The 10854-nt window shown below is 39.4% G+C and overlaps 1 protein-coding gene across 1 annotated transcript; it reads left to right on the plus strand.

Moving 5' to 3' along the window:
* The first annotated feature begins 1100 nt into the window (after positions 1 to 1100).
* LOC113562287 lies at positions 1101 to 7873 on the plus strand. The gene is made up of 8 exons (XM_026971228.1): positions 1101 to 1875; positions 2237 to 2422; positions 5416 to 5492; positions 5769 to 5869; positions 5953 to 6052; positions 6229 to 6441; positions 6789 to 6902; positions 7031 to 7873. Exons 1-8 carry the CDS (start codon positions 1101 to 1103, stop codon positions 7184 to 7186), a joined length of 1722 nt encoding a protein of 573 aa, XP_026827029.1. The 3' UTR covers positions 7187 to 7873.
* The last annotated feature ends 2981 nt before the right edge of the window (positions 7874 to 10854 follow it).

The raw sequence follows: 10854 nt of genomic DNA on the forward strand, positions 1-10854 counted from the left end.
GCAATAAAATTAAATAAAAAAATAAAGCAAGACATAGCTTAAATATTTCAAGCATGGATCCATCAGAGGAGATTTCTATCCTAAATTTCCACCTCTGCAGGACTACCTTCGCAATCATACGGCTAGTCCGAATCCTAAAGGAGTTTTCCAACTATTTAGAGTACGACAATATCATGGCGATGAAATAACGAAGAAAGAAATGGAAAATGAGACGCATCGCGATGTGTTCCGGCGATGGCGAAGGTGGGGAACCAATGTGGAATCAAGGGACGACACCATAGCCGTTGCGGGAAAGCTGACGCCGGTGAAAGCAGCGGACGCACTCCTTAGATCCCGATCGAGACTCGTGAGACATCGGCTTAAGTCAGTCCACGTGCGGAAGGCGTGCACTGTCACATGCTTCTCCGTTACCTCGGCGAGGTGTCATAAGGCGCCGTTGACCTTTGACCGGTCTGGCAAGCACATTACACTCCGTTTACCTCCATCTTCGGAGAGATCTGTGGATACTTTGGTTAGCAAAAAAGTTTGGAACACACAATGGAGCGAAGTTATTCTGAAAAAAAATATCAGTGACATTAAAATGGCTGAGACTGCTTTGAACCAGAGGGATTGTTCGCATTGTATCTTTCGCCGAAGCCTTCAATGACGTTTGACATCATCTGTGATTCAGAATTAATTAGTGAATTAATTGATGAAGAAACGACGAGTGCACTCACAGTTTCAAGTCTTCTTTCGGTATTGACATTAATTGATCATTGAGGATATCAGAAGTTGGACATTATTTTTCATATGAAGAAGAAGAAAAGAAGAACCAGAAGATAAATCAAGGAAATTAACTGTGCGCTGATCAAATATTTTCAAATATTTTTGCGAATGAGATTTAAGATAATTAAATCTTGTAGAAAATTAATAACTTTTAACTAAACTGATATTTCTTTCGTTATACGAAGAAAACGTCAAAGAAATCGTCTTCATTTTCCTTCTAATTCTAAATTAGTAATTACGCAATCACATACGTTCCTTCCAATTCTTGAGTGTACAGTGAAGCCGTGATGATGCACGAAACATCTCGAAGTGGTAAGCGGAAGTCAAAGTCGACCATGAAAATCGTGTTTGTGGTGCTCCTGATCACCGTGGCGAGCGCTCTCGATCAGTATGACTCCTATCCGTGGAAACGCAGGGAGGACCTCAAGGTCACAAGCCGGTCAGTTGCACCGATCAAGGTTAAGGAAGTTCACCCGCAGCAATTTGGCGCGCAGACAGTTCACAGATCGAGATTGTCGAATTCACTCAAGGATGACGTTCTCCAAACTTCACCAAGAAGATTGGCGGTGGCCGAGGACTCGAGCGAGAATCCTTGGAACACAGGAACTGCTAGGATAGAACAAGATCTGATGCGCGAGAATCGGGCCATTGAGAGTACTTTGAAAAACATGATTAGCAAGCCATCGTTGGGCAAGTTCGAGCAATATCAATACTTTTCAAATTTTCCTCATAACGGTGACTCCTTGCTGGAGAATACGGATTCTCTGAAGAGTGACGAGTTCTCCCAAGGCACTCAGAACCATTTCTTGGATCATAACGTGGAAGGGATAGACTGGAGCGGACAAAACATATTTGAAAAAGGTTTACAAAGCGAGCTAGACGAGGAAATCAACGTCCAGCAATTCCTGGACGAAATTAGGCGGAAGAGATTGAACGGAGAATTCGAAGAATCGATAGGTGGACATCGACAGGGTAGAAGGAGGAAGCTCACCAGTCAGCAGCAAGGTGCTTTGCTGGTGGAGACACTGAGGAAGAAGCGAAACTATACCAGTGACCATCGAGGACACAGCTCCAACCTACAGAGCAGCCTTATGGATATGTTGGGCAGAAGTATGTTTGTATGACAGAAAATGGAACGGAAATACTGTTACGGAAGGTGTTATCAGAGCGGTGATCATGATCGCGGGGAACATCTATTGATTAACTTCACTTTTCATCATTGAAGCAGCACGGCATAACGGTCACGAGTCAATAACTGATGTTGAATTACCAATATCGTAAATGCATTCTGTACAGCACTTTGCGAAAAGCAATATAGATGTTAGGAAGAATATCTACCTGATACTCAAAATTTTGACCCAACATCGTAAAAGTAATATCATTTTATTAATATTCAAATAATCAACAATGACTGAATATAAGTATCGACGTTGACCGAACAATATGCATAATCTAACAATCTTTGTTTCAGTGATACCACAAACGTGCAAGTATAAAGGCGCGAAGTTCGAGTGCGGCCTCAGCATTAGCTGCGTTTTGGGTGGCGGTCGGCCTGTTGACCTCTGTTCCGGAGGTTTAATATGGAGTTGCTGCGTGGACGATGACGACATACCTGAAAAAGTACCGAGACCGAACGCGGGTTTGCTGCAAAATGCGAGTAAGTTTCATCGAGTGCTAGAGCAAGAAATTATACCGAGAAAGTATATGTAAAGTAGCTTTAGTTGCAAAGAGACTACGTACACAAACTACATTGTATGATTGAAAGCTTCGTGTATCAATTTCGATAAACTAATTTACAAATTCCTGAATGTAATATTTGGATAAGATTTGGAAGATACAACGAGACAGAAGAATGTTTCTCACAGAAGAACGTTTAATTCTGCGTTCTCTATTAACTCTGCTCTCTATCTATCGTCATGTCTCAGTAAGTTTATGACATCCTGTGAATGTTCTGAGGATTCACATTCTTAAATATCTCTAAGTTGGATTCCCGAATCGAGACTTCGAAGTTGTATCGCATTTTTAGGCGACTCGCTTGAGAACAACTTCGGCAAAACGCTTTTAAATTTGATTACGGTCATGTTAAATGGTTTTATCTTGATCTGTCTTCATAGTAATTATCTAAAACTGATATTTAACGCATGTAGAACAGAAAAAATCAGATTACAAAGGATATGTACACATGAAGAAGTATAAAAAGAATAATAATCAGCCGTGAGAGATGTACGTAACATTATTTTATCAGAGCGAAGGATTAAGACGATCGGGTTGGGAGAACGTTGCGAACGTCTGGTTTATCGCAAACTGAAAGGAGACGCTAGCTGGAAGTAACCTGATTTCTATCCGGCGACATCCGAAATTACACAACCAACAGCGTCCAGCTAGCGTCGCGCGCGCACCAACGCTGCGACAGCACGGCCGGCACTTTCAAACACAGTTATTCACACCTAGTTTGCGACGGCATCGCGTTGCACGGCTGTGGAACTTTACGCGAGCGTGCTTTCTCAAGTCGCAAGTCGCCAACCGTAACCGCGTGACCATCAATACAATAGCGCGATTCGGAACACGCGAGAGAATAATGTCGTCAAAGAAACTAGAAGTAGTAATAAAACTTCTTTTATTTCTAATACGATGCTACCATGTCCATTTATAATGTATCTATCTTACCTAATATTTTATAATACGCGATTATACCTAATTTGATATCGTCATTGGAATAGGGCATCAATAGAATAGATCAGAGCTTTGTTGTTCCAACTACGGATTTAAATTCGATTGCGACGCGTGCGATTCCGTGCAGCTAATAGCGACATCGTTACGTTGCCCAGCGTTCTCCATAAATCTCGGGCACCAACAGCCGTACGTGGACGACGACGTGCACATTTACAGCAGCGCGACGGCGAGGCCCAGCAGGCCCACGCAGAGCCATGGGGCCTATCGGCCCGCGTACGTGGGTGACGTTGCTGGTAAGCCGACCACGCTTTATGATTCTTACGGGATCTGGAGCCACGATCGGCCAAACGATCTCGCGATCGGCCACGACCGACCCACGTACGCCACTCGTCCGTATCACACAGTCCAGGACTATCCGCAGGACGAGTACGAGAGCGGCTATCCGCCCGGCACTTCCGGCATACACGTGCCGATCGAGGACTCGTCCTCCAACGCTGTGGACTACTCCAGATACCGTGGTAATCGCATGAAAACGCACACGGGGACATTGTTGCACCCGAGTGTCGCACACGACGTGTCGAGCGCACCGAACGAGGCTCATCGAAATTTCAGCTATTGATTGATCACCCCCGGTGGGTTCAAATTCCGATGGTACGGACGCGCGATCTTGTCGATGTCTGTAGTAGATGGGGAAATGAACTGATCGAAGCCACGTCCTCTTGATTACGATTATTTCCGTCATTACGATGGGCTCACGCTGCTTGTGTTTCTTGCGCTTCTGAAATCTGATTGTCGCAATGACTGAGCTTCTTCGAGGTCCTTTAGGAGTGTTCAATCATCGGTTTGGATTTGCCCGGCTGCTACGATCGTGTACGAAAACACACACGGTTTGATTCTAATCTAATCGTGTTATAGACTAGGAGACAGATGTCGATACTATGCGATTTAATAGATAAATATTAGACTTCGGCCAGATTTGATCCACTGATGTCGAGGAAGTATTGGACTTTGAGATGTACAGACTACGGATGCGAATTACAGCTTCGACGGAAATTCGAAACGAACTGTGACGAGTTTTGTTGAGACGAAGAATTCTAACAAGACTATGCGCGAAATATATAATATCCATTATTAAATATAATAGAATTTATATATAATGCCCGATTCATATTGGACTCCAAATGACTTAGAAATTACTTGACAGAAACAATACCCAAACACGCATATTGTTTTTTGCACGAAAACTGCACAACAAGTGCTTTTGCCGTCACATTGCACATTCCACACGAACTGTCGGGAAATAATTGTAAAGTTGTATATGAGAAATATATGGAAAAATATAGAAACTGATTGTAGAAAATAGATAAGATCAATGATAGTTTATACTGTGTATACATCTATTGTCGAATTTAAATTCAAGAAAAGTGAAAGTAACATCCGTAAAATTAGATGGTTAATTTACAGCATTATATGGATATCTGATATATCTTGGATAACATCGCATAAAGATCTTATTTTTGCTAAGAAAATTGCGCAGCAATCAATCTCAAATAATACATCTTCGAATGGTGTATCTCTCTATCTCTCTCTCCAGTTGCAACAAAGTTGTAACGTTGCAATAAATTTTCTGAAATCGCGTGAACTTTCTACCACGGCGCGCCACACTTATTTTCTGCTTTCTGTCTCTCGCCAAACAATGTTACGAATCGCACTTAGGTACCAGTTGGGCCGCATTAATTGCGATAATTGTAGAAAGCATCAATTAATCAATTCTCGATACGAACTTATCCTCCGCATCTCGCCTTTTCATCCTCTTCTGTACAATTGCAACGAGTGTTCGCACGAGTATCAGCTCTTCGCCCACCTTCTCTCACGCCGTCTCTATCACACATCGTCACACGTTATCACAGATTATCGAGCGGCTTTCTTCCGGACCACATTCAGAACTCGATCGCTAATACCGCTTCGTCTTTTCAGGCTGCGGCGAGCTGTACACCAGGAGCAATAGGATCGTGGGTGGGCACTCGTCCAGTTTCGGCACCCATCCGTGGCAGGTGAGGTCCTCTTCGTACGATTTCCTCCCTCTCGTCGCGATCCTTGGTCAGCCATAAATATCCCCTGGCGCGGCACTCGCGAAGCGAGACACACTCTTCCTTTCCTCTGCATTATTCATCACGAACGAGCCATCAATTTGCTCGGTTCGCCTAGTTGAGAGCGAGAAAGAAATAATCTATTAAATCTCATCCGTTAAAAGGCCGCGAGCCGTAACGCGGCCGCATATTTCATGTAACGCACTGCTAAATGAGCTACTAGACGTTTGCATGTTGCAGGCGGCCATTATCAAGTTGGGATTCCTGTCAACCAAGCTGTCCTGCGGCGGCGCCTTGCTGAACAATCGATGGGTGGTCACCGCCGCACACTGCGTCGCAACGTTAGTATCTTGTTAGCATTGTCATTCTTTTTATTGTGGTCCTTGATAGGATCATTGATCGATACGTAATTTGCACTTTGCAGGACTCCGAATAGCAATCTGAAAGTGCGTCTTGGAGAATGGAACGTTCGAGACTCGAGGCAACCGCTCCGTCATGAAGAGTTCGACATCGAGAGAAAAGAGGTTTTTAAATATATTAATACGTCGGTGCATCGATATTTTACACGATGTTAATTATTAACATTAGGACGTATTAGTTTCGGCGGAATATAAAAAAAAGAAATATCACAGTGCTCAGATTATTTGATAAATTTATGATAAATTAGTCAATTTTATGATAAACTTCGTGATAACAACAGATACACCCGCAATACTCGCCCACTGACTTTCGGAACGACGTGGCTTTGGTGAAGCTGTCTCGGACGGTGGCTTTCAAGCAACACATCGTTCCGGTTTGCCTGCCGGCGAGGAATTTGAAGCTCTCCGGCCGAACCGCAACTGTCGCTGGTTGGGGTCGGACCAGGCACGGTCAAACTTCGGCGCCATCCATTCTTCAAGAAGTCGACGTTGAGGTGAGTGTACTTTGGGCTGACGTATCTACCTTTGATGCGGAAACGCTGCTTCCCAGCGGAATCGTGCGCGATAACACGATAATTACGTAATATTACATCTAACGATGCAATTTTGTAAAATGTTGAAAGTTTCATTAGCACCACATTAAATAATAAATTAAATAAATTTTTTATATCTTTGTAATAATTTTACGAACATATATTAAACCTTTGCGTTTTTAAGATAAGAGTTACAATAGGGGAAAAATTTTATACAAAATAATCTAATATTATACACAAAAATATATTCATAACGCATTTTTATATTTTTATATTTATATTAACGCAAGATTATTTTTTTTAATTAGGTAATACCAAACGAGAAGTGTCAGAAGTGGTTCAGAGCAGCTGGAAGACGAGAAACCATACACGATGTATTCCTGTGCGCAGGTTATAAAGAAGGTGGACGAGACTCTTGCCAGGTAATAAAATAATACATGAAACATCCTAGGGTATCCATAAAATATTAAATTGACAAATTGAGCAATGATCTAAAATTCTAAACCCCCATAGAATTATGAAATTATGCCTATAAATCAATTTGTTACAGGGTGATTCAGGTGGACCGCTCACAATGTCGGTGGAAGGCAGACACGTTCTGATCGGTCTGGTCTCCTGGGGCATCGGCTGCGGCCGTGAGCACTTGCCCGGCGTGTATACCAATATCCAGAAATTTGTGCCCTGGATCGATAAGGTAATGAGCTGAAGTGGAGAAGAGAAACCTCAGTTCCTTCAAACTCCGGGTTCTCCCAGCTCAAGAAAAACGAGAGAAGAGAAAGAACCCGTGAACGACGCGCAATTACCAAAGTCTTAACTGATCTTTTAAGGACTTTTACGATTGTGCTCGATTGTTCATGAAGAGACGGCACTCGCTCAAAAGTGCCAAAAAGCATGATTGTTACAGTATAGCGGCCGTTAAGTTTATTCGAAAACTGGCATTGAAAACTTAATCAGAAATTACAGTTGATATTATAATGATTAATTAGAGATGTCCAGTTCTTAGGATGTTCATCAGCAATAAACGAAGATGCTAAATATAAAAGGCATTTGAGTTTATAAACTTTTATTATTCTTTATATTGCAAATAATTTATTATCATATTAAAACCAAACATTTTTGTTTCTGAATTTAGCTCTGTTATCTAAGTATAAATCTTTAAAAAACGAGTCAAATTACTGAACTAAAATATTTTCTACAATAATTATATTGTCTATTACGCATAGAAATTCTTACAAGAATTCGAAAAAATCTATTTTTAAATAAAATATTTCGGAAGATTATATTTTAATGAATATAATATATAACAATTTATTAAATTTGTTTTAAGATTCTATCTGTACAAAAAATTGTACTTTGCCAATCTTTTATATAAAATATATAGAAAAGTTAAAAACCGGAAAAATATTGCTTGAAAAATCCTAATTAAATAATAAATTTTTTATAACAGTATCAATGTTTAGTTTTAATATTTGTGTTTAAATAAATAAAAATTCTTCACAAAGAAGAATTTAATTTTTACTTTTCTTAGCGTCATTCACATCAAGATGATTTTTTCACCCAATATTACAATATATTTATTTCAAAGATTTTTGGAAGGAAGCTGCTTTCTCGACAAAACAACTGAGTTTCCTTCAAATTCTTATAATTATGGATATATTTCTTCAATAAAACTTCAAAGTCGATAACTTATCCCGAGTTATCGACCATCTGTAAGAATGGACACCACTTATCCATTTATCCATAAGTAAATCCCTGTACCTGAAGATAACTCTAAATCTTCCTTTGATAATAAACCTTTTGATAATATAGGAATACTACGATCAATTAAAGATCTTGACAATTTTATGCTTCAAGTTTTACGTGAAATATTAATTCACTTTTATAAATTGAATGTTTCTTATTACTATCATTATACAGAGTTCTTATTCCAGTTCTTAGAAAGAGAAAAAAAGAAAGAGCTCACTTTTCCTACAAAATGTTTTATCATGATTTAAAGAGTCTGTATAAAATAAAATAAAAATTCAACAATATCAAGAAATTGGTATGAAAAATAAAGAAAGAATTAGCGTTCTCATAGAGATTAAATTAACGAGAAAACAACAAATAAACGCGTAGGTATTTTAAGGGATCAAAGACATTTAGATACGTTCCTGTCTTTGACAAAAGCAGAACGGGATTGGTCACGGAGAATGCGCGAGAAGTGCACCTACCCCGATGCAGGAGGGAAACAGAAGGAGGGAGAAAGCGAGAGCAATGGTGGAGGGTAAGTTGCTAATTAGAGCCAGATTAAACGCTTGTCTGGGGAGCCATTTTCCTTGCCGTTCCTCGCCGTGGCCGAAGGAGGATGAGCGGCGCAGCGTGATAAGGAGAGGAAGGAAGGGAGTGAGGAAAAATGGGGGGTTTTGCGGGGGCGGCTAAGGCTGCGAGAAACGAGGAAGGGGTGCGGCGAAGGGGCGACGGAACGCCGACGCCAGCGGGAGGGGCGGGCTTAATGAAAAGTGTTTGCCCCGTAAAAGTTAAGATTAATTGGCGCTCGGGGGGTGGTTACCGCGATAATCAGCCCGGGCCAGTGGTTTTCAAACTCTCTGTGTCTGCTCCCCCAATCGCATTCTCTTTTGGGCTGTGTATGTGCTGATCGGATATGTAACTAAAGAAAGAAGCAAAGAAAATTCTTTTCAAAATATCTCTCGTCTAATAACTCTTTAAATAGCAAATTTTTCATCATTATTTGAAACAACTTTGAATTCTAAAATAAATAAGCTTACTCTTGAAGATAAATTAAGATTTATCCACGTTAGTGGAAAATAATTATTTAAAATGTAAAAATATTTTAAAATTATTTTCTGTACTTGTTTCTCTAATCTCTTTTTTGTAATACTAATTTTTATTAAAGTAATTTTTATAATTTAATTTATTCATAAATTTATGAATTTAATAGATAATAATTTATTTATTAAAATTAATTTATTAATTTACTTATTTTTTCATTATATATTAATCACGCTGCCCCTGCTCTGCATAGATGATATATTTATACAACATTCAAATCCCAAAAACTTTCAATCTCAATCTCTCAATCTCAATCTCCGCGAATTTACGTGAAAAACCTACGAGAAAAAGATTTATAAAGCAGCAGTCTATTATCGGCGATAATCACACGGCGACGTAATTAGAGAAATTTAATTTCTCCAAAGCAGCGCTTTCGTTTCACGGTTGAGCACAGCTGGAATGGGAGGTTAATTTGGCGACACCTAGTTTCATTAACAACGCCATTAAAAGTAATGGCCGGTGAGGGGGCGAAGTCGGTCGCGAGGCCTCCTAGGGGGCTGGGAGATTCTAATTACGGAATAGGACTTCCCTGGTGGAGTATGTAAGGCGGGGATCGGGAGAGGGAGAGGAGGTCGAACGCCGGATGCAGAGAGGGTGAACCATCGGGTCGAAAGACGCCATGATATTCGTTAAACGGCATAATTGCACCCTCCGGAGCGGAACTCGCGTAATTGTGTCGGGCCCGACGACGTCGTGAAAAAGTTATCGTCGAACTGATTATTGAAATCGCGAGATTAATTTCCACATTTGAAATGATAGCTAGAAATAAGCGGTGAGGATTCTTTGTGAAATCCCATTACGCAATTTCAATGAAAGTTTATAATAAAAATTATTAAAAATGTATTACAGGTAAATTTTAATACTAACACACATGCGTGTGTGTCGTGTATATTACAATGATACAGGCAAACACAACAAAACGAATGGTTAAAGAAACCTGGTTGAAGACTGTAAAAACGATAAAAGAATTTGTCATAAAAGAGAAACTAATAATATTCCTTAATTATTGAATGTTATGATAACATCAATCAAATAAATTGTGCAAGTTATTTATATCTACATTGACACAAACGATAATAAATATAGGTGTGATAATTGCATATTCATTGGAAAACTTATAAATCGATTATGTACAGTTTTATTTCTCATTATTATTATTATTATTATCACTAAATCCAAAGTAACACGATGTAGTTAATGATGATGATAGTATTCATCATTGCGATAAAATGGCCATTTCATAAACTTATCAATCAAATATCAATCAAATATGTAAAAATAAAATCATTATTTACTATCCATTTAGTAGATACAGCAATCATTCATGTGTTTTCGTGTTATCACATTACATACATATAACATTGCATTTTTTATGAATTCTAATCAAAAGTAACAAATATTTTGCATGTGATTATTTATAAAATGTTATACAGTACTCTCAAGTTATATTTAGGTAAGCTCTGGTGTTTTCCAAGATTATCATATACATATTTATCAACTGATTGATACTTATCACCGCTTCAATAAACAAAATATCGAATTGAA

The sequence above is a fragment of the Ooceraea biroi genome, chromosome 1 (assembly GCF_003672135.1).
Source record: "Ooceraea biroi isolate clonal line C1 chromosome 1, Obir_v5.4, whole genome shotgun sequence".
NCBI classification, from domain to species: domain Eukaryota; kingdom Metazoa; phylum Arthropoda; class Insecta; order Hymenoptera; family Formicidae; genus Ooceraea; species Ooceraea biroi.